Source organism: Mauremys mutica, chromosome 2 (assembly GCF_020497125.1).
Source record: "Mauremys mutica isolate MM-2020 ecotype Southern chromosome 2, ASM2049712v1, whole genome shotgun sequence".
In the NCBI taxonomy this organism is placed as follows: Eukaryota; Metazoa; Chordata; order Testudines; family Geoemydidae; genus Mauremys; species Mauremys mutica.
Genome location: NC_059073.1, coordinates 263,299,797 through 263,324,475, shown reverse-complemented (window position 1 = coordinate 263,324,475; position 24,679 = coordinate 263,299,797). Strand labels below are relative to the sequence as shown.

At 43.2% G+C, this 24,679-nt stretch overlaps 1 protein-coding gene across 1 annotated transcript in view; it reads left to right on the top strand.

The window, feature by feature from the left end:
- Nucleotides 1-6,727: 6,727 nt before the first annotated feature.
- Nucleotides 6,728-24,679, top strand: part of LOC123363289 (patched domain-containing protein 3-like) — a 115,854-nt gene continuing 97,902 nt past the window's right edge. The window contains 3 exon segments of the mRNA XM_045004154.1: nt 6,728-6,941; nt 9,199-9,689; nt 10,704-10,825. Of these exon segments, the coding sequence (XP_044860089.1) occupies nt 6,728-6,941; nt 9,199-9,689; nt 10,704-10,825 (827 nt within the window).

Here is a 24,679-nt window from a genome sequence, read left to right as displayed (position 1 = left end):
GCGGTGCGAACCGGGGCCAGGGCAGGCTCCCTGCACGCCTGCCCTGGCCCCACGCTGCACCGTTCCGGAAAGCGCTGTGGCCCCTGGGGGAAGGGGGGTGGAGGGCTCCGCATGCGCTGCCCTTGCCGCGCCTCCAGGTACCTCCTCCAGAGCTCCCATTGGCCATGGTTCCCCGTTCCCAACCAATGGGAGCTGCGGGAGGCAGTGCCTGGCGGCAAGGGCAACACATGGAGCCCTCTGCCCCCCCCCCGCCCCTGGGGGGCTGCAGAGAAGTGGTGCCGGCCGCTTCTGAGACCGGTGTGGGGCCTGCAGCACCACGGGGGACAATCCCACAGGCCGGATCCAAAGCCCTGAGGGGCCGGATCCGGCCCGTGGGCCGTGGTTTGCCCACCCCTGGTCTAGCCCTTAGTGTTTTTCTGCATGCCATTGTGTACAGCATCAGTCTCAAATAATCAGTAAAGGCAGGATACTATCTCCTATAACGTCTTTCTCCCTGGAAAAAAAATCTATTGTAATTTTTGCAGAAAATTAGAACTGCCATCATGGGTCAGACCAATAGTGCACCTAATCTAGTATCCTGTCTTGTGACAGGGCCAATGCCAGGTGCTTCTAAGTGTAACCCTTCTGCCCCTCTGAGTTGGCAGCAACAAGGGCCGGGTTCAGTATCCAGGGGTTCCGTTTCAATAACACAATGCAAAACCGGTTCGAGCCTCCACCCAGCGACCTGGGACAATTACATACCACCTCCCCGGGCGCCTCTAGGAGGTAATACTTCCCCACTTGCAAGCATGGAATCTGAGTGTAGCAAAATCCTTTTAATAAAGGAGGGAAACAATGCGGCATCACATTGAAGAAACACCACTAACAGGATTATAACACAAACCATAAGCAACAAAAACCCACCTCCAAGTACATTTGGCAATGTCCTTTCCCCCTTAGGGTCTTAAGTCCAATCACCCCAGAGTCCAACAACCCGAAAGTCTCTGGTCATTGCCACCCTAGAGTTCAAAAGTTTATCTGCAGAGTTTTACCCCCCCAGCATGGGTGGAAATGGGGGGGGCACACACAGGGTGTTAAGGGGCACCTTACGTGGGCCAGGGCCAACTGCTCCGCCTCTTTGTGGAGTTCTGCTGCAGCCTTCCCCATGACCAGCTCCACTACACCAGCTATGCCACTCCTCCAGCCGACCCGTGAGCAGCTCCAGACGTCCCCACAAACCGCTCCACTCCGCTCTGCTCACTGTTCCATGGGCTGCTCCAACACGCTGCAAACTGCTCCGCTCTGCCAGCTGCTTGGCAATAGATCTTCAGGCTCCCCCACTAGTTAACACAGCACTCAGTGATCTCAGCTCAGTAAGCTTAGCTCTTTTAGTGATTTCAGCTCTTAGTGATTTCAGCTTGTAGTAGGGGAGCCCCAGTGCTGGTGCACTACTGACCCAATGTGAATTCAGCTCAGCTGTCTCTAGATGGATTCCTAATGGAATCAAAATTAGCTCTGCTCTTTAACAGTGGAGAGAGGAGGATGTGTAATGGGTGTTCCAGGCCCTCAAAAGGGGCCCATACCATAAGGTGCACACATCAGTCTCCAACCTCTCTCATTTCACTGGGTTTTGGCACCCATGTCCCTTGTCTAGCAAGTGCTACTTAATTGATTGTAAGACTCTTTGTCATAAAGCAGTCTCATAGTTCCTCATTCACATAATCAGGGTGACACTACTTTATTCCTCCTGCCCCAATAACAAAGAAATTGGGGATCCCAAAGCTGTCAAAATAACCATCCCAGGCTGCTGTGGGCTATGGTAGGTGGGGTGGGAGTGCCAATGCAAATAACTGAAATGCCAATGCAAATACCTGAAATTCCTTTCCACTCTCCCCATAATTTACCAGCAGATGTCAGGGTAGAGCTCATCCTGACTCTGCTTACATCAGGGAATGATCAGACCAGGCAATGACTCAGGGTTTGGCTACACTGGAGAGTTGCAGCGCTGGTGGTGGGTTTACAGCGCTGCAACTTACTCACCGTCCACACTTGCAAGGCACATACAGTGCTGCATCTCCCTGGCTGCAGCGCTGGCTGTACTCCTGCTCTGCCTCGGGTATAACTATTGCAGCGCTGGTGATGCAGCGCTGCTCCGCCAGTGTGCCCACCAAAAGCACTGTTATTGGCCTCCAGAGGTATTTGGAGGTATCCCAGAATGCCTGTTCAGCCACTCTGCTCATCAGTTCGAACTCTACTGCCCTGGCCTCAGGTGACCCGCCCTTTAAATGCCCCGGGAATTTTAAAAATACCCTTCCTGTTTGCTCAGCCAGGTGTGGAGTGCAATCAGTGAGTCTTTACAGGTGACCATGCCTCCACGCGCCAAACGAGCCCCAGCATGGAGCAATGGCGAGTTGCTGGACCTCATCAGTGTTTGGGGGGAGGAAGCTGTGCCAGAGCTGCTTATCTAAAAAACAAACACAGCTACTGTTTGCTGTGAATGAGGTAGGCAGGGGGCTGAATGTCTACAGCTAGTGTTTGCTTGAGGAGAGAAACAACGGGGGGGGGAAGAGAATCCCTCGGAGCAGCTGCTTATCTGGTCTGCAGGCTATTTGCATTTAAGAGTGAATGAGGAGTTGGGGAAGTGGTCAGAATTTGCAAGGCAGGGAGCTGACACAGTGTCGGCTCCAAAAATCCACTCTCTCTCTCTCCCCCACACTCCCTGTCACACTCCACTCCCCTCTTTTGAAAAGCATGTTGCAGCCACTTGAACGCTGGGATAGCTGCCCATAATGCACTGCTCCCAACACCGCTGCAAATGCTGCAAATGTGGCCACACTGCAGCGCTGGTAGCTGTCTGTGTGGCCACACTCCAGTGCTTTCCCTACACAGGTATACGAAGACAGCTGTAACTCCCAGCGCTGCACACCTGCAAGTGTAGCCAAGCCCTCAGTGAACCATCCTATTCTCCACTCCCAGCATCTGGCAGTCAAGGGACAGTTTAGGGACATGCAGAGCATGGCCCTGCATCCCTGATTATCTTGGCTAATAGCCAATGTACTTATCCTGAGGGACTGATCTAATTCTTTGTTCAACCCATTCATAGTTTTGCTTTTCAAAATATAATGAACACACATCTACAACCCCAAGATACCTTTACAACCACAAGAATTCTAAAATCATGAGTTATACACCCTCGAGTCAAGAAATTTTAATAAATAAATTATATCTTTTTTTTTATGTGCCTCTTTGTTCCTGAGCCTGTAGGGCAGGGCCACCCAGAGGATTCAGGGGGCCTGGGGTCTTCGGCGGCAGGTCCTGGAGCGGAAGGACCCCCCTGCAGGTCTTCGGGGCACTTCGGCGGCAGGTCCCGGAGCAGAAGGACATCCAGCCGCCGAATTGCCACCGAAGACCTGGAGCGGAAGAGTTTTCCGGGGCCCCTGGAGCGAGTGAAGGACCCTGCTCCAGGGGCCCCAAAAAACTCTCGTGGGGGCCCCTGCGGGGCCTGGGGCAAATTGCCCCACTTGCTCCCACCTGTGGGCGGCCCTGCTGTAGGGTGCAGTAAGGCCAGTTCCAATGCCTTGAGCCTAAACACCTGAATGAATCTTAGTCTACCCTCATACTTTCCTGTTACTTCTCCCAAACATTTAATATACTTAAGGCCATATCTACACTTTAAGTGTGGGTTAACTCAAGTTATGTCAGCATAGAGTCACTACGGTTACTATGCCAAGTATCGGGGGTAGCCGTGTTAGTCTGTATCCACAAAAACAACAAGGAGTCCAGTAGCACCTTAAAGACCAAACAGGTCAGACAGGGGAGGTTGTGGCCATGGGATCCAACTTCATATGATGCATTGTTAACTATCCACTAATATCAATATGTATCCCATACAGAAACGTATACATAATGTTTACTTTTTTTTTCTAAACCCACAGACATGCCTGGCCCACCTCTCTGTCTGCCATCTCACACAGAATCATGGAGCTTGTATGGCTCTGCACTATTGTCATGAGTGTTTGTACCCAAAGGTGCATACTCCTTTACTTTGCAGAGCAGAAAACATACATGTGGGGTGTGACATTATACTCTACATTCTTTATGAAAAAATGCTTATGATATGGATATGACATAGCTAATATATACTTTATGCAAGATGGCTGATGTGGGGTATCATTGCAAAACTTAAGACCTATTGACTATGTTTATCCAACCTGTATGCATGTAACATTTATCTCTGAGGCTAGAAATATTGATCATATCTCTGCATTTCAAATGTGTTCTGTTGGATGAAGCCAGACAATGTTAGTGGCTTATTGATGGAATGCACAAAGACATAAAGATTACCCCAGGAACTGTGTGCAATAGGAACCTCTGAATGATAGTGTTATACAATGGGGACTACTTGACCATGATCAGATACCTCTGCACAGTGGATGCTCTTTGACCCAGGTCACAGCACAAGAGCCTTCCAGAAATTGTGGGGAAGAAAGAAAAGGTGGACAATGACAGCCTACAAGAACAACCGGAAACACCTGAGGTACAAAGACTGAACAGTGAGAAGTGATTGTCCCAGCAATCTGGATGATGGGAAGACAGACATTTCAGCTCTGCTCAGCATACTGAGAATGAGAAGGATCTGACATTATCAACTACTGAAGAATAATCCAGGTGTGTATAATATATTGTATGTCCCCATTATGCAGACATAGACCTTTTTCTCACTGCTAATAAAACTAATGAAAACAACACAAGACCAGTTAAGTTTTAACAGTGAAGACAAAGGCTAAAGAAAATGTCTCAAAAATTAAATGAGAGCGCAATGAGGTGACATGTGATTACCACAGTTCTGAGTGTAATTTTTGTGGTGATACCTCTTTGCTTCTTATGTGTGTGAAACAGTGACAGAAGTGGAAGTCTGTATAAAGCACAATGGTAGATTTTCTGCCTGTGAGCTTGCTTTCCAAAGGAATTAAGTATTTCACATACTATTTATAATGTTTTTCACTACTCTCAATGTTTTGTGTGCATTCAATTTTTTTTTATTAATAGACTGTATGACCTACTATGCAATGGAAAGGCACTAATAAAGATTTCTTTTTAAATGTTCAGACTTTCATTAAGGTTTTTCATGCAATAGCCATGAAATTCCACTTGCAAAATGTTTTTTAAACAGTCCTGAAAATATAGGAATGTCGGGTTGGTTCTCTCTTCTCCAAAAATGTGTTTGGTATCAAGTGTTTGTCTAATGGGTATTTTGAGGATGGCGATTAAGCATCTTGTCATACAGCGAAAGTATCACTTAAGATTTCTTGAGTAATAAACATGTACATAAGGCTGTGACACTGGCCCTAAACCATGGTGGATTTGATTTAAATCGTTAGTCAGGAAGACTCGATTTAATCATGGTTTTCTAGATAAAAGTGCATTCTTGTTGGTTGTTATAGCCTTAATACATATTCTTCACAACTCAGAGTTAGATATATGTTTCATTTCTAGAAGGTACACACTATATATTTTTAAATAGTGATTTATTTAGAAAACCTTTAAGAGTCGTTTTACAGCTATATCAGAAAATGAATGTGTGACATTCTATACCTTGGGGGAGTGTGCCCCATGTTCCTCATTTTCATATAATTGTGATCTTACATATAAAGCATGCCATATAAGGTATCAGGGGAGAGAGTTAGGGTTACACACCAAACCTGTCCAAAGAAAAGTTTATGGCATATGGTTTTTCCTTTCAGCTTAACCTAGAGATATGCAAAAAATTGGGACTACAACATAGCTTTACCAACCCATACCATCCACAAACCAATGGACTAGCTGAAAACACAAATAAATCCATCAAAAGGTAATTTTAGGGCAGGGAAAATTACAGTATTAATAGAAAGCAGAATGCACTATGACAGAAGCTACAAATTGCTTCAAACGTTTAGTGCATTGAAACTCAACTTGTCTTTTATTTAAAGTAAAAGGAATTATCCCACTGCACTAGGATGGCCTCTTTATGCCTTTGATTGCATACAATTTCTCTCAGTAAAGACAGTCCTTTCCCCTTCCCCCACAAATAATCCATCCCCATTTTTTACAGAGCATTGCGCAAGTTGGTTGATGACAGTGTGACTAATTGTGATGAATTTCTTGGTGACATCGTATTTTCTTTGAGAACAAAACCAAAACATAACAACCAAATTGTCACCCTATCAACTACTGTACGGCTTTGAGGCAAGAGTCCCAGACCAAATGTCAGACAACTGCACGGTAAGTGTCCTTCATCTTTCAGGTCCATATGTTATTCTGCGATTATTCTTTTTACAAACATAAGTCCTTCTCCATTTGTTTCCAAAGCCAACAGATTTTGAGGAACTTGATGAATAATACTACAAAGAGTACATCATGAAAATTGAAGCTAGATGTGATGCTGAAACTAAACTGGCTATTAATAATATTTCAAAAGCACACGAAAAGCAACAAATACAGTATGCCAAAACTAAGACTCATTAACATGGAGAAATAACATTCAAGGTTGGTGACACTGTAATGTTACTGAATGCGAGAAGGAAAACAAGAAAGGGGGGCAGCTACAACCTACCTATGTTGGACCATACAAACTGCCGCTGTAGAGGGCAAAAGAGTTAAATTAGAAAACAAGTTAGGGAAAGGTTTAGCAAAGTTGTACAGTATCTCCCAACTAAAAGTATTTTAAAAGCCTCCAAAATTAGGTGAGGAAAACATATCACAGAGAAACATGGAAAAGGAAACTGCTGTGGATGACACTGTGAAAACCTCAGAGGTAGGAGAAATGGGAGGGAATGTATCTAACAAGCCTCACAACAGTCAAGTGGAGGTCACACACATGGAAAAGGAGGAGTGTGTAATGTCAAGAGTTTCAAGCAGTCATCCAGGTGATTTTGATGACATGGTTACGGAGGATGATGAAGACAGTGAATGGCTTCTCAAAGGTATTGCTTACCACACAGTTGTTTTTAAAGAATTTGTTGACACACTTCCGTTTATCAAGCATGTCAATAGTTTCCATGTAGGAATGGAATGTTTGCTTGCAAAAATCATTTCTCTATCTCTTTTGTATACTACACCACACAAGAGAGGTGGGAAGCACACCAACTTCTATCTAACACCTGGTGATAGTGAAAAGATCTGCTGCTGAAATCAGAATTGTAGCTGGCCTATTTACTCTTGAGTTAACAGTGCAGGGGGAAGTTGAGAAGACAAACTGGAGTCACACATGGTGATATAACTTGCCAAAGGTTACACAGCAAGTCAGTGGAAATCCTGGCTCTCATTTCTCTGTACTTTTCTTCAGAATCCCGAATTATAAAATTTCTGGATTTCCCTGGTAAATTCTCAAAAGGCCTGCTCAGTGTAATCTCTCTGGTATATTCCCCCACTATATTTCCAGCAGCAGCAGCTATTATCTGGCAGGTTAATCAGCTGAAACTCTCATCTTTCCAAATGTCATCTTGTGTGTATTTCGTTTTGTGCGGAGTGAGAGAAGCCAGGTGAAGGTAGGGAGTGTGATTGGGCTGGGCATGTGCAGAGTTTAGCAGAAAGCTCTTCTAACAAGAGAGAGATCTGTGTGATACTTGTTCACATCACATTTTGTCAGCTGCAGTATTCAGCATTAGTTTCTTTTGCTCCTAATAAAAATAGCAGGGTAGGTTTGATTATTGTGCTAGGCCAGCGGGTTTCAAAATATGCATTGCAGCTTGTAAGGGAAAGCCACTATCTGGTCACGGAGACACTGTTTACCTGAGCGTCCACACTAGGGCACTTTGCAGCTCTCAGGAACTGCTAATGGTAAGAATTCACTATCTCTCTACTATAGGTTGCAAATTGCTACAGATAACAATCTCACATCCCTATGGTGTGAGAAACTGCTATCTGTAGGAATTCGCTTCATCACATATATCGCAGTTACAGGCAGCACATCCCCCTACAGGTTGCAGTTTCTTTCACATGTGTCTGTCAGAAACTGCTATCTGTAGACATTCACTTTATCACATATATAGATAGCAAGTGTTACAGGTAGCACATCCCTACAGATTACAGTTTCTAACATGTATGTGTCCGAAACTGCAATCTGTAGGACTGTGTTACCTGCAGCAGCAACAGGTCCTACTTTGCTAAAAAAAAAGGCCATCTGATGTAGCTAATTCAAGCAGACAGCAGTCTCACATATCTCTACGGTGTGAGAAACTGCTATCTGTAGGGATTATCTTAATCAGATTGCAGTGTTACAGGTAGCACATCCCTACAGATTGCAATTTCTTATAATGTGTGTGTGTGTGTGTGTGAAAATGCTACCTGTAGGACCGGTCTATCTTGCCCTTAGTAAGGCCTTTGATACTGTCTCCCGTGACCTTCTCATAAACAAATTATGGAAATGCAACCTAGATGGAGCTAAAATAAGATGGGTGCAAAATTTGTTGGAAAACAGTTCCAACAGTAGTTATCAGTGATTCACAGGCTGAAAGGGCATAACGAGTGGGGTTCTCCAGGGATCAGCTCTGGATAATTTCTATTCCAAATTTTAATCAATGATTGAGATAATGGCATACAGAGTACAATTATCAAGTTTGTGAATGATAACAAGCTGCATGCATACAAAATGGGAAACGACTTCCTAGGAAGAAGTACTGCAAAAAGGGATCTGGACCACAAACTGAATATGAGTAGTCTGGAAAGGGATCTATGCAAAAAAACAGAACATCATCCTGAGATATCTGCTCTACTCTGCGCTGACTAGGCCTCAACTTGAGTATTGTGTCCAGCTTTCTGAGCACCACATTTCAGGAAAGATGTGGACAAATTGGAGAGAGTCCAGAGAAGAGAAAAAAAATGAAGGTCTAGAAATCATGACCTATAAGGGAAGTAGCATCTTTTTACAAAAGTGGTTTCTTACAAGCTATACGTATACATAACTGCTACAGATAGCACATTTCCACACGTAGCAATTTCACATAGATTACAGTGCAAGAAACTGCTACCTGTAGGAATTTGCTACATCAGGTAGCAGTTTACTACAATAGCAATTTCTTACAATCCATTGCGTATCAGTAACTGCTACCAGCAGCACATTCCTACAGGGAGCCGTTTAATACACAACACGGGCCCTGAGTGTGACGGTTCCTGCCAACCGCCCCGGAACGTTCCCCCGCACAACGCACCTGTGCCCCGGCTCCCGGCCTCCCTTTCTTTGAATCCTCACGGAGGGCGCCTTCGCCTCCCTCATCGCGGTCTCCGCCTCCGGCAACAACCTCCTGACGGCGGGAGCCTTCGGGGAGCTCCTGCGGCTGGACGGGGCAGTGCAGCGCCTCGCTGTTCCCGGGGGGGGCCCAGGCACCCAACTCTCCTACCCGGACCTGTGCGTCCGGAGCAACGGGTCCTGCAGCAGCCCCAACCCGCTCCTGGCGGCCGTGCAGGGCGAGCCGGCCCGGCTAGAGCCCCTCCTCCGGCAGCTCACCTACCCCGTGTTCGGGAGCCGCGTTTTCATGGGCACCTTCTTAGGGGGCGTTCAGCTGGCTCGCGGAGCGGGCGCCTCCCGGGTGCAGGCGGCCAAAGCCCTGAGGCTGGTTTATTACCTGCGAGAAGACGACGCCGCGGACCGAGAGAGGAGTTTGCAGTGGCTGGAAAACTTCCTCAAGCGCATCCCGGCTGAGCTGGAGGCTTTAAATCTCACCGCTGTCCAGGTACGGTGCCGAGCAGCCCCCTGGGGCACGGAGCCCTCCCCGGGCTGTGCAGCGGGACGGGAGCCTCCGGCTGGAGCCTCCCCGCTTCGGGGGCGCCGGGCTCTGTTCCCAAACCCGGCACCCAAACATGGATCCGGCCTGGGAGGAAAGGCGCTGAAATGCCGAAGGGAGGGGCCGCTCGTGCCCTGGGCTAGGTCGGAACGTGCCCTCTCCTTGTGTTCAGTTTAAGGCCAGACGCTGCTGGCACTGAAGCTAAAGGGTTTTTTCCCTCAGGACTTCAGAAAGTGCAGGATCGGGCCACAGACACTGTGCGGTTCTTGGGGCAGGGAGGGGTCCCGTTTTCCTCCGTCGATCCCCTCCAGTGAAGGTACCTCCTGAAATGTGCTGCCAGCCAGTTTCAATTCTCAGTGATGTCATGGAGACTGAGGGTGGTTAGCAGGCAGGATGAGGCCTTCACACGCTGAACTGTGGTACAGTATGGGAAATAGCATCATTCTAGTATGTTTAAGAAGCTAAAATTTAGTTAGCTAACGTGATCCTGTATTCCTAGTGCACCTCATTCCTTCTGTTGATTTCAAAGTGTTAGAGGATGTACCTGTACAATTGGACCCAGACCAGTTTCCCTCTTTAAAAAAACCTGAACATGTGGCATGCTTTAATTCAGTCTGTTCTTTTCCTTGAAGAGTGTAAAGGCAGAGGGTGAAACTAGCATTTAGTTCAATGGGAATTTTGCCTGAATAAAGATTGCAGGCCTAGGTCCAAACTATTTCAACCAAATGCTTTGCTCACCGTCATTCATCTTCTCTTGGGCTGTGTGCTTAACTGTGTGCTAATTTCTTTCTAATCTTTATGGGTGATTTTAGCTATGGCTGACAGCTAATTACAGCTAAAATGATAATGAAGATATTAAAATAGAGTCTTTGAACCTTATTCCTATAATGTTTTAAACACAGGCATACAATACAAGAGCAGTGACAAATGTTATTTAACCTGTTATATTCTTTTTAATGGCAGGTGGCTTACTTTACCTCAATATCCAGACAAGAAGAGTTTGAAGGAAATACCAGGAAAGTGATCCCCCTGTTTTCCATAACATACTTCTTAACTATAACCTTTTCCATTATTTCTTGTTTAAGGTAAGCTCTTTTCTTCTAAGATTATGAACTTATTTTTCTTATTTTTTATTTTTCTTTACTTTTCCACATCCTTTATATATTTTATATTTTATTTAAATTGCCTTTTACTTGAATTACAAACTCTTCTTTTCCAGCTGAAAAATAAGAGTTTGTAATTTGAGACAACGGCTCTCTTGCCTAGTAGTACAACAGAGCCCTAGTCCTTGGTTGAGGGTCTACTCCTAATAGTTAAAGTGTATGACTATTCATATTGATACAAAAATGGTAGGTGAGCCTTAAAGTCTTACTCATGCGAGTAGCTGTAGTGTAGTCAGACATCTTGCCCGAGTGAGAACTACTCACATGCGTAAGAATTTGCTCAAACGTGCCCATATCTATATTTTTAAGGCGAGAAACATGACTTGATGCAAATCTGGTACTGAAAAGCAGATGCATTATGACTGAAGTAATTTAGCACAGATGGACCAATCCTGTAGTAGCAGTTGCAAGGTACAGAGGGCCATGGCCACCACAGCAGGTGTGCAAAAGGCCACCACAGGTATGTGGACAAGGCAATGCTTTCTATGTACCTATGTTTGAACACTTACACAGGACACTTACACGGGACAAAAAAAGTGAAGGTGGAAAAATAAGGGGTGTGTGCGCTTTCATAGGCTTCCTTATAGCTGATCCTGTCCTCCATCAAGAGTGTGAGGGACTATTTCCTATATAACTAGTTATACCTGCTCCATTGCAGGAGAATCTGAAAATATGGATTGAAGGCAGTTGTCAATGACCAAAATGAGGATCCTGGGCTGCCAGGTTCCAAGGTGCAAAGCTTCCCTTCCTGAATACTATGCAGCTCTAGTTTTGGCCTATGTGAGATCAACCTTTCATTATGTTATCCTTGAATGGAAGAAAACATTTTTACAAAACAAAGAAAAATAGGTATGAAATGTTCAAGAAAAAGCTGTAATATGAATGTGTGCGTTTTGCTGAGTTTCATGTTTTGCTGAATTTTCTGTTTTTTCTAGGGATAGGAAAATCTCTTCTTCCAGGTTTGTTTGTGAAACCTGTAGAATCTGTTTGTTTGGTTTTAGGATTCAGTACACCAACATTTCATGTAAAGCAAAAACTAGAAAATGAATTGTTCCAACTATACAAGAATGTGTTCTCCATTTTCAATAAAAGCTAAATTAGGAAAGGTTTAGTCTTCTAACTGTCCCTGTGTTGGAATTAACTTAACCATAAATTCCTTTATTAAATCCAAAGGCCAAATGGTCTCTATGAAATTGCTTGAAACACATCTAAAAAGCCTAGACCAAGGGTGGGCAAACTATGCCCCCCGGGCTGGATCTGGCCCGTGAGCCGTTTTAAGATGGCCCGCAAGCTGCACCATGTGGCTCAGCCCTGCTCCGGCACTCCAGCCAGGGCACTGGGTCTGGGACCACGTGACTCAGCCCCGCTTCGGCGCTCCCGCCGGTGTGCAGGGTCGGGGTGGCATCACGTGGCCTCTGGAAGCCGTGGCATGTCCCTGCTCCAGCTCCTACGTGCTCCAATGGGAGCTGTAGGGGCAGTGCCTACGGATGGGGCAGCATGCCGAGCCACCTGGCCGCACCTCCGCATAGGAGTCAGAGAAGGGACATGCCACTGCTTCCAGGAGCCACTTAAGGTAAGCACCTCTCAGAGCCTGCACCACCTGAGCCTCTCCTCATGCTCCAACCCTCTGCCCCAGCCCTGATCCTCCTCCCACTCTCCAAACCCATCAATTCCAGGTTGGAGCACCCTTCTACAACCCAAACTCCTCATCCCCAGCCCACCCCAGAGCCTGCACCCTCTTCCACACCCCAACCCTGATTTTGTGAGCATTCATGGCCCACCATACAATTTCTGTTCCCTAATGTGGCCCTCTGGCCAAAACGTTTGCCCACCCCAGGCCTAGACTATAAGTAATTTACTACATCCAATGCAGTAACATGCATTCATAATTATATGATCGACTATACTTACAGATAGACCAGACCAAAGAACAGTCCTCTCATTCTGCTTTGCCTCAGCATGATTGGGCTGGATCTGGTAAAGATTCTCCAGGTTCATGGCTCTCTTTATATCCTTCAGCTAATTTGCTAGAATTAGCAAAAACCCAGTTTGAAGCAATTTATCCTTATTCCACCATGGCCTTTCTTTATTATCTCCTCCCCCCGCCTTTGCTTACCAGTAAAAAAGTGGGAAGGTTTGTGCTTGTTCCTTTTAAAACCTCTTTTATTTGTCTTTGTGATGGGTTGCCACCTGATGTACTAGGGTTTCACTGAGCCCACTTGCTCCACCAGCCTGGGCTCCCTTACACTGTTTTGCAGAGCCAGGCTCTCTGGCCTCCTCCTGCGCGCACGCATACACACACACACAGGTAGGGACACAGCCAGCTGAAGTCTCACACAGACACTGCAATGAGCTCTGCATGGGAAGACTCGGCTAGGAAATGGCCCAGCACTCAAGTGCACACAGCCCTCTGGAGGATAAATGCAAAATTAGACCATCTTGCACAGCATAGTAAACGTTACAGTGTAAGCTTATGAAGTTCGCCCCCTCCCTCAATGTGGAGAGAGATATGCACAGCTTCCCCCTCCCCCGTTATGAATTTCACAAACTGGGTTTAGATAAAACAAAACAAGTTTATTAACTACAAAAGATAGATTTTAAGTCATTATTAGAGGTAGCAAACAGATCAAAGCAGATTACCTAGCAAATAAACAAAATCGCAAATTGAGCTTGACACACTAGATAGGTAGGATATGAATTAGGAAATTCACACTTTGAATGATAATCAGGCTGGCAGAGTCTTAAGGCACAAGCTGCCTTGGCTTCCCCAGGTTTTCATTCACAGACTAGAAATCTCTCTAGCCTGTGACCATCACTTCCCACAGTTCAGTCTTTGTTCCTCAGTCTTTCCAGGTGTGTTGTTGTAGGGGGAATGAGATTGACATCATGAGGCTTTGTCCCCCTTTTATATCTTCTTCCCACTTGCTGGAAAGCTCTTTTGCTGTGACCTGGTCAAACAGTTCTCATTGTGTAGTGCTATCTCTGAGAGGTTTCTATTGTACACAGTTCCTGGGGTAATCCTTGTGCTCGTGTGCATTTCCTCAATAAGCCAACATCACATTTGGCCTTTTTACTGTTGTACCTGAAAGGCTGCTTGTGGGAGTTTTCAACCTCACAACGTGTTTCAGTAACACATACATAGCCAAACTTCATAACTTGACATATGACGATAGCACATACAATCCAATGAGATATTAATGTCTAGCAGATCAAGACTTTTAGAATGATACCTCACAAGGCGTACTTTGTACAGAGCATATCCTAATTACTTGATAGTGGTGAATATTGGGGTGCCAGGGTGTCACAGTCTTGTTATTGCAGCACTTTATTCTATAGTTACTTTTTGAACCATCCATCCATCCCATACTACATTCTAATCTTATAAATCATCATTCTCAAAGCCTTCTTTTACTTGTTGATTGGGGCCTTTTCCTTACTAACCTCAAATCATAAAGCAAATATATTATTTTCTTAACCAAACTTAAGCTAACTTTAAATCTTTAATTTCATAACTATCCCTACACCATTTAAAAACACAAACCATTTTAAAGTTAGTCTTTAAAAAAGTCAGACTAAAAATGACAAAATTAGGACTAATTGGCCTCTGTCCTCAGTTAAGAACTTCCATTTGTTCTTGAGGAATGAATAATTTAGCCCTAATTGACTTTTCTTTATTTGCATTATTTAAATCAACTTTTATTACAGGACTATTTTTCTTGTGTTTTAGCCTGTATTTAAATGGCTGAACTGTATATTGTTTAACTCTGCCTTTTTGATTTTTGAAAGATTTTTGAACACATACAATTTTCAGAAATCCATCATGCGATCAGTCTTTTGGTGAGCACAAAAGAAAGATTTCATGTTCATACTTACATTCCTAAAATAAATCACAGCAAAATGCAGCTCTTTTATCAATATTACTCTTTAATATTTCAGAGGTTTTTCTCTTTCTTGTTTAATCTAATATACAATGTACTCACTGAATGTATCATGACAATAATAAAGAATCACAGAAGCAGTCACTTTTCTTTAACACTGAAAATGGAACTTTTTTCTAATAAAGAACACAGTATTATCCCTAGAGCTACCCTGCCTCTCTCTCTCTCTCTCTCTCTCTCTCCCCCCCCCCGCTTCACTTCAGCGCTTCTGCCCAGAACCTTTCCCTGCCTCATCCTGCTAAAATGTAACAAAATGGCACACACATCCTCACATTCCTGCCACCAGCACACACACTTTTTTCTGTATAAAAATGTTTTAATTAATATTTAACACTATATTATAAATCCAGAAGAGTCACCAACTTCAGTACTTAGCCAGATTTGGTCATCTTTTGGCCTTCAGGAGGGTTTTTTCAGTTGATTTACTTGAAATATCAAATCTCTGCAGGATAGATTCAGACTCAGTAGGACTGACATTTCTCAACAGGATTATCTCCTTGCACTAAGGCTGTGGTGTGAGTACCATTTTCCAGTCACACAAGAAGTCATCTGAGTTAGGAACCAGGTAAAATGCCCCCTGTTACTTCTGAACGGGTACTTTGAACAGGTCCTCCTTTATAGTGGATCACCACACTGATTTTTCCAGCGTTTTGTGAGAACCATCTCCATGGATTATGGTTTGGTCCATGAGGCTACTTGCAGTAACTCCACTAAGGACAAACAGATCAAACACATACTCCTTGATTTTTACAGCTAGTCCAGACTTTGAACTGACCCATCAACTTATTTATCATGTGGGGCTGTTGAGCACAGTAACTTCTGCTGGTCCAACTTCAAAGTGAAACTTATCTTGTTAAAAGTCTCTTCACAAAAAAAAGTTTCCTCTGCTTCTGAATCAATTTTTAATTTAACAATAATATTGTAAATTTTGAGATCAAAGCCTGTTCATGAATGCTGTCTTTGAAAAGCGATTGCAGAAAATAGGCACTCTTGCTTAGGATATTTCTCTGACTTCTTTGCTTCCATAGACACATTCCCATATCCTTATTACTTTTTCTTAGGGCTGTCGATTAATCGCAGTTAACTCACATGGTTAACTCAAAAAAATTAACCGCAATTAAAAAAATCAGTCACGATTAATAGCACTGTTAAACAATAGAATAACAATTGAAATGTATTAAATATTTTTTACGTTTTTCTACATTTTCAAATAGAGTGATTTCTGTTACCACACAGAATACAAAGAGTACAGTGCTCACTTTATATTATTATTTTTATTACAAATATTTTCACTGTAAAAATAAAATAAATACTATTTCAATTCCTCACATACAAGTACTGTAGTGCAATCTCTTTATCATGAAAGTGAAACTTACAAATGTAGATTTTTTTTTGTTAAATAACTGCATTCAAATCAAAACAATGTAAAACTTGATCCTACAAGTCCACTCAGTCCAACTTCCTGTTCAGCTAATCGCTAAGAGAAGACAAACAGCTTTGTTTACATTTACGGGAGATAATGCTGCCTGCTTCCTATTTACAATGTCACCTGAAAGTGAGAACAGGCGTTCTCATGGCAATTTTTTAGCCGGTATTGCAAGGTATTTATGTGCCAGATATGCTAAACATTCGCATGCCCCTTTGTGCTTCAGCCACCATTCCAGAGGACATGCTTCCATGCTGATGTTCATTAAAAATGTAAGGAGAGTCTGAATGTGCTCACCCCTGACACCTAGTGATGAGCTGTAGAAGAGGACTTCAGGAGCTGATCTCCTTTGCATGGGCACACTCACCCTGCCTAGGTACTCAGCATGATGGGATTGCTTGCCCAAATGATCACTTTTGCCTGGTGTTGGATCCCCTGTCTTCTTGTTATTGGACACACACCTGCTTGATGATGAGTTCCCAATTGCAATTACATTTTGTGAGCTGTCAGGGAGTTTTTAGTCAACACCCCTTAACCGGTTTTACACTTTAAATCATAAGTCCCAAGTAAGAGAGGGATGGGGGTAAGTTCCCTCTCTTCTCTCGATGGCTCGTAGCAAATTGAGAGGTCTTTCCCCTCTGTCGGGACCTGCCAAATATCGTGGGAATACTAAGGCAGACGGATCAGAGGTGCAGTCCGGGAGAGTCAAGGGGACTGAGATAAGGTATCTTTGAGCTGTTCTGACTAATTGCAGCCTTTTCTGGTGGCAATTAATACCTTGCTTTGTCAACTCCCCCGCCACCATTAGTGTGGATCATCGGATCCAGTGCTACTGCTAATATCTTAGTGGTACCATTCGTTATAACTTCAACCTTTACAAAACCCCTTAAATGCGCGTATCACTTTAAATAATATCACTTTAATCAAAACTATCACTTTATTTTGCAGTAATATACTTAAAAACCTTACAATTAAACTTCTGAGTCAAAACCACAATACACAACCGGAAATATTGGGACGGCAGCCAAGCCGCAGCCACAGAAAGTTAAGCTTACTGCTCTCTTGCTTAAGAGAGACAGAGTTTGCCAATCACTGTAATTTTAACCATTCACTTATGCTTCAGGGGAGATGTCTTAAGGGTCCAGGGATGCCTGGAATCCCTGAAAATTCCTGTCACACACTCCTCGAAACTCCTGCCTGGCTTGCCAGCCTGTAGCCTGATCTGGGATGTGTTAGTAGTGTTGATATAATTTATCCACTTAATTTCATTTTATTTGATTAATTAATTTTATATTAATAATATTAATACTAATTATTGGATATTAATAGTATGGGCTTGGCTCACCAATATGTTTGATCGGAAGATAAAGTTCGTCCTGAATCAAGCTTCACAGAGTTTATAAAAGGAACTTCAGGGTCATGACAGGAGCTTACACTGAGACAGATATAGTCATAAAGACCTTTTTATTAAAATCAATGAAATGGTAAGCAAATGGTAAAACAGTTAGGATTACAGAATTACAAGTATGACAGTTCTTTAAGAGCTATATCTATGATAATACAATGTTATAAGCTGCAATCTTGGGTAGTACTTATACCCTGTTTTGATAACCCAGTGCTAGAAAATACGGGCCTCACCTGTAGCAATTTCCGTTTTCACACCTCTGGTAGAGGAAGCTTATTGCAGAGCTATTTGCTCTCTATTTCACTATGTATGCTTTAAAATGAAATAGACTTACAGTTTGAAAAGAATCAGAGGGGTAGCCGTGTTAGTCTGGTTCTGTAAAAGCAACAAAGAATCCTGTGGCACCTTATAGACTAACAGACGTTTTGCAGCATGAGCTTTCGTGGGTGAATACCCACTTATTCACTTGCATCTGAAGAAGTGGGTATTCACCCACGAAAGCTCATGCTGCAAAACGTCTGTTAGTCTATAAGGTGCCACAGGATTCTTTGTTGCTTTTAGTTTGAAAAGAAATAATAATACGGCCTATTAATAGTTAATAGCCGTCGTAGGTGGGTAGCATCGATACGTAGTTGAAGGTGGAGGCAATGAAGAGTAGACGGGAGCAGATAGATGGGTAGATTGCCTCCCTAATAGTGAGCTGTCTCACCTTTTTATAGGGCATTAGTCGGAAATCCTTCCTCCTATGCCCAAACTTCATCCTTCTCCCACGGAAATGTTAGGATACACTTGCCCCATAGGCTAGTATGTGTGTGCGTATGAATGACAGGTATGTACGCATTTGTGGTGTACTTGTTAGATTTGTGGGCAAAAATCCCCTTTTTCCACCCTTTACTGTTACTGGTTCAGTCAAAAGTCTCTAGACATCTGCATGGGTATTTTGTCTACTATTAGTTTTCTGAGTAAGGGTCCCAAAATGTGCTAGAGTTGCCTTAGCATCACATACAGGATGTTTGACCTTCTTGCCTTACAGCCAAACTTATTCTTAATATAAATCTATAAGCCTATTACATCAAATACTCAAATTTATAAGTAAGATATTTATACAGACCAGCAGATTAATCCTTAGGGCTACAATCCCCTTCCTTCTTGTTATTGGACACACACCTGCTTGATGATGAGTTCTCAATTGCAATTACATTTTGTGAGCTGTCAGGGAGTTTTTAATCCATTTATAAACATTTACAGCTTCACGCCTCGTGAACTTCCCTGGGCATTGCTGTTCTCTGTGGTAAGCATCTTTATGTCTCAGAATCTTGTGATATGCTCCTTCCACTCAGGGCATTCCATGTAGGTACTGGACTGAAAGACTTGTGGAGAGAAGGAACTTTGGCATTTTCTTTTCCTTTTATGTCCAAAATTAGTCAATGTCTAACATTATGTCATGTGACAAATGTAAGGACTCACAGAAGATGCTGTCCCCTCAGCAGAAAAACTCGATTTGAATAAGGAAAACAACGTTATCACTAAAGCGACACTATCCCTCTCTGCTTCACTGTAGAATTTCTATCTACAACTTTCCCCAACCCTTTCCTGCCTGGTTTTCTGTGACAGCTTTAAAGAAACGGTTCACATAGCCATGCATTCATCATGTGTAAATGATCAGCAGGACATTATCATAGCATCTGCTAGAGAGGTGGATTCTGAAAGGCAGTGAGCATCTCTTGCAAGATGCTTAGATGCTGCCTTGACGGGCATAGTATCAAGGGATTCTGTAGCTAGAGATGGAGTTTTCTTTACTCCTGCTGAATTTAGCGGGCGGATTCACAATCCTCAGGACCTTGCCATATCAAGCCCTGTGTTTTCATTTATGAAAGACACAGATGCACTAAAGTAATGTATTTCACACCGAACTAAGATATACATTCCCAACATAACTTGCATAGTTTCCTTTTCCAAGCAATGTACTAAATGACGAGGCCAAAAGAAAAATTATTACCTACTGTAGTGAGGCGGCCTGGCTCCCAGCCGCCCCAGAGAGGGATGAGTCCCAGATGCCAAAGTGGGCAGAGTCGCTGGAGCCTGCGCCCGCCCCCCAGAGGTCACGGCGCAGGACAGGAAGTATAAAAGCCCAACCGCAGGGCTCAGAAGCTGCCTGGCCACCGGAGAGGCCAGACGCTGATGCCCTAGCTCCTGCTGGGGAGACTCCTGCCACCTGTGACCGACCCAAGGACTGGCTGAGGGCAGTGCAATGACCTTATGCCTCCTGGGCTGGATGCCGACCAGATGCCAGAAGAGCCAGTAAATGGACCAGTACAAAGGGACCCAGAGAAGCTGCCCAGTTTACCTCTCGCTCAGTATCCTGAGGAGCCCATGGTGTTGGACGCCAGGGAAGACGCCGTTGAGATGCAGGTGCTGGTAGAGGGGGAGGTCGAAAGTAGCTCCTTGTGAGTAACTTTTGCTATTGCTTCTGTTGTTGTTGGTGTTGCTGGTTTCATGACATCATACAAGGTGCTCTCTCCACTATATTAGGAGTAATTGTGCTGTCTGCAGCACAAACGTACATCTTCAGAACATTTTTTAAGATTATGTTTCTCGTTATCTTGTTTGGAGCTGTTCATGGTCTTGTTTTTATTCTGGTATTTTTAACCTTTTTTGGAATTTATGGCAATCATCAAACAAAAGAGTAAATATAAAAACAATAGGAAAAAAACAGCAGCTCTTTTAGTAACAGACAAAATCCAATTAATGTCTCAAACAGCTTCATGCTGAAACCAAAGTAAATCCAGATTGCTCATAAATTCACTTACACTTTAAAATACAGCATATCAGCCAAAAAGAACATGTTGAAGGTTTCAAAACATTAATCTGCAGATTTAAATTAGCATTGTATGAAAATGTCACAGATTTGTACTGTTCAAGTTTAACACTTAATGGGAGTAGCTCAAAGCCCACTAGGGAACTTTTAGCGCACTGTAGCAGGGTTCTCATGGACAGTTACTGCACAGCATGCAAGTGTGCTATAGATTAGACCCCAGTTTGCCATGCACAAACTGTTCATCCAGATAAGCCCTTAGATCATAAGAGAAAACATGAGTCAAGTGAAATGATATCATAATATTAGAAAATTACCAAACAAAAAAACTTTGTTAAAATACATTTAACGTTAAAAGCATGTTTCAGTAGAGTCCAGATAAAACCCTTCAGAATGACGCTTTCCCTTACCAAAATGCTATATATACAACATCACATTTGTAGGAGCTGTCCTTGCTTTAAATGGTAAAAGGGAAGAAGGCAACAGACACTGGTTAATTTTCACAAAAGTGAAGGATGTTGTTCAGCCTCATCGCTCCTACTTGTACAACATATGCTGTGTAGGAGGCTTTTCTGATAAATCTTCTGGGGGAGAAGGTGAACATCCAATGAACAAATTCTTTAGGAAATATTATGGTCCTTTCCTTACAAAGATCTGGACCAAAGTGTTTGTGGTGTTGCTGTATGGAGGGTTCCTGGCTACTAGTATTTATGGGTGTACTCAGATGAAGGAAGGTATTGACCTGCAAAATCTGGCTAGTGACGATTCTTATGTCATTCGGTACTATGACTGGGAAGATGAATATTTCTCAGAGTACGGTCCTAGGATTATGGTCACTATCACAGAAAATGTACCTTATTGGAATCTATCCATTCGTAATGACATTGAGAACTGTATGGAGTCTTTAGAAAATAACTCCTACGTGGACAAGAGTCTCTCAGAGTCATGGCTACGAATGTATGAAAATGTTGCTAGAATTGGTTCACTGAATATAGATACTAAGGCGTTTTTCATGGGTAATTTATCTGAACTATATAAATTATTTCCAGAGTTTGAATGGGACATTGATATTCGCTATAAGGAAATAGCAGCCTCACGTTTTTTCATTCAAACAGTGAACGTTACTACTGCAGTTGATGAGAAAAACCTTTTACACCAATTAAGAGACCTGGCCAAGGACTGTAAGATCCCATTAATGGTATATCACCCCTCATTTATATACTATGATCAGTATATCGTAATAGTGCCAAACACCATTCAGAATATTGGAATTGCTACCGGAGTTATGTTGTGTATTTCCTTGCTGCTTATTCCCAATCCGCTCTGCTCCTTGTGGGTAACTTTTGCTATTGCTTCTGTTGTTGTTGGCATTGCTGGTTTCATGACATACTGGGATGTCAGTCTTGATTCCATATCTATGATCAACCTTGTCATTTGCATCGGATTTTCAGTAGATTTTTCTGCTCATATATCGTATGCATTTGTTTCAAGTGAAAAGTCAACTATGAATGAGAAGGCAGTTGATGCACTGTATCTTCTTGGCTACCCCGTGATCCAAGGTGCTCTCTCCACTATATTAGGAGTAATTGTGCTGTCCGCAGCACAAACGTACATCTTCAGAACATTTTTTAAGATTATGTTTCTCGTTATCTTATTTGGAGCTGTTCATGGTCTTGTTTTTATTCCAGTATTTTTAACCTTTTTTGGAATTTATGGCAGATCATCAAACAAAAGAATAAATATAAAAACAATAGGAAAAAAACAGCAGCTCTTTTAGTACCAGACAAAATCCAATTAATGTCTCAAACAGCTTCATGCTGAAGCCAAAGTAAATCCAGATTGCTCATAAATTTACATACACTTTAAAATACAGCATATCAGCCAAAAAGAACATGTTGAAGGTTTCAAAACATTAATCTGCAGATTTAAATTAGCATTGAATGAAAATGTCACAGATTTGTACTGTTCAAGTTTAACACTTAATGGGAGTAGCTCAGAGCCCACTAGGGAACTTTTAGCGCACTGTAGCAGGGTCCTCATGGACAGTTACTGCATAGCATGCAAGTGTGCTATAGATTAGACCCCAGTTTGCCATGCACAAACTGTTCATCCAGATTAGCCCTTAGATCATAAGAGAAAACATGAGTCAAGTGAAATGATATCATAATATTAGAAAATTACCAAACAAAAAAACTTTGTTAAAATACATTTAACGTTAAAAGCATGTTTCAGTAGAGTCCAGATAAAACCCTTCAGAATTACGCTTTCCCTTACCAAAATGCTACAGAAAATATTAAGAAGTTTGGAGATCATTGAAGAGCTCCAACCAGTTCCACACTGCTGCATAATTTTTTGTCACTCATTATAGTCCTGCTTGACATAATCCAGTGACCATCTTTAAGATTATCACTCTCTTGTATTCTATAAAGGATATATGTTGTTGGGTGTATTCTGTTGATTTTATATGTTCTCTGTTAAATGACCAATAAAGATTTCAAAAGAAATATTGTCAAGAATATGTTAAATTGTGCCAGCATTATTTGGGCTTTCTCATAATGTACGTTCTCATGAAATTTAAATGTAGGGTGCCCTATATTACCATGCAAGCAGACAAATTGTTAAAGTGGTTGATTGAAAACCAGGCCTAGGAGCAGCAGCAGCACTTAAGTACTACAGCAACTGGCAACTCAGGTAACAGCAGGTTATTGCACAACAGCAGAAGCACCCCGGGACCTATTGCAGCAGATGGCAGCCAAGTTGCCACCTTTGACCCATCTGGCCTCATCAGCAGCCACCCTGTTTAATAGTCACCCTCTGACCAAAATGTAACCAGATGATTTGGTGACATTTCAAAGGGTTTCCACAGTTTACCTCTGAGAAACCTGCCTGGCCCAGCCCATGTGTAGCAAAGAACAAGCTACCTTCAAGGCGTTGGAGTTTGCAGGAGCTATAGGCTACAATCAGCCAGACTGGATGGACATACCGATGCTGGTTACAGAGTGAAATATCGTCTCCTGGGACACAGCCCAGGTCAGCATGCAATGGTTTGGGGATCTCTGATGGTGGTGGCTTAAACTTGAGATCCACTCTTCTGCAAGACCTGTTTAGTTATTGGTGGTGGAGCGATTTAGAAAAATTCTGCCAGGCTGACCATGAGAATGGAACTGTTGGTGTTATACCAAACAGACAGCTGCAGATGTGCATCTCGTGGAAGACGATATGGCAGCTGAACCCCTCCCAGGGAATGACACTTCCTCAAGGGAAAGGTGCAGGATCTCTTTTGTAACGGCAGAGCCAACTGATTTGACCTGCCTACAGGAGAGATTGTAGTGAATTGAAGGCCTATATACTATTATCCTGGCTGTGGGTGCAGCATATAGAGTTGAAATTGTAGGCTCAATGGTGTTGTGGGTTAGGTTGAGGGCAGCTGAGAAGATGTCATCACCAGTCCATGTGACATTTGAATCAGCTCACCATGTGGGTGTGCTCTTTTGGAGACCAGGTGTGTGCCAGATTTTGGGCAAGCAGCTGATGTCGACTCCACAAAAGATGGCTGCAAGCATCCTTGGTTAATCTTCCATGTGTGTCTGGGTATGCCTCATTCCATGAAGGGCACAAGTTGCTCCATGCTTTACAAGTGCCCCTATGTGGGCCTACTGCAGATTTTCCCTGAGGCAAGCCAGCTGCCTGTTTATCCATGCTGCATATTGCTTTTTTATTCTTAAGGTCTACAGAACCTCTCCATAGAAGCTCAAGAGAGGAGATCATCTCTCGTCAGTTCTTCACGAGAAGTCTTGTGGGGAGTTGGGGTGGGTTCTTCAAAGCCAGATTGGCCAGCCACATCTAGTTGTGATAGGGACAAAGAGGAAGATTGTTCCTCCAGTGAGGGCAGATTGCCATCAGATCAATTTTTATGGTAATGGTGTTCCTGCGTGGCAGTGACAGCCCACTTCCCTCTCTTTGGGCCATTGCAAGTATGGAAGAAGAGATTGGAAGTGGGATGGTAGCTTTTATGTTACAACCATCATCCTATCAGTATTTACTTCCCCCGCATATACCTACCTATCTCATAGAGTTGGAAGGGACCCTGAAAGGTCATTGAGTCCAGGCCCCTGCCTTCACTAGCAGGACCAAGTACTGATTTTTGCCCCACATCCTTAAGTGGCCCCCTCAAGGAGTGAACTCACAACCC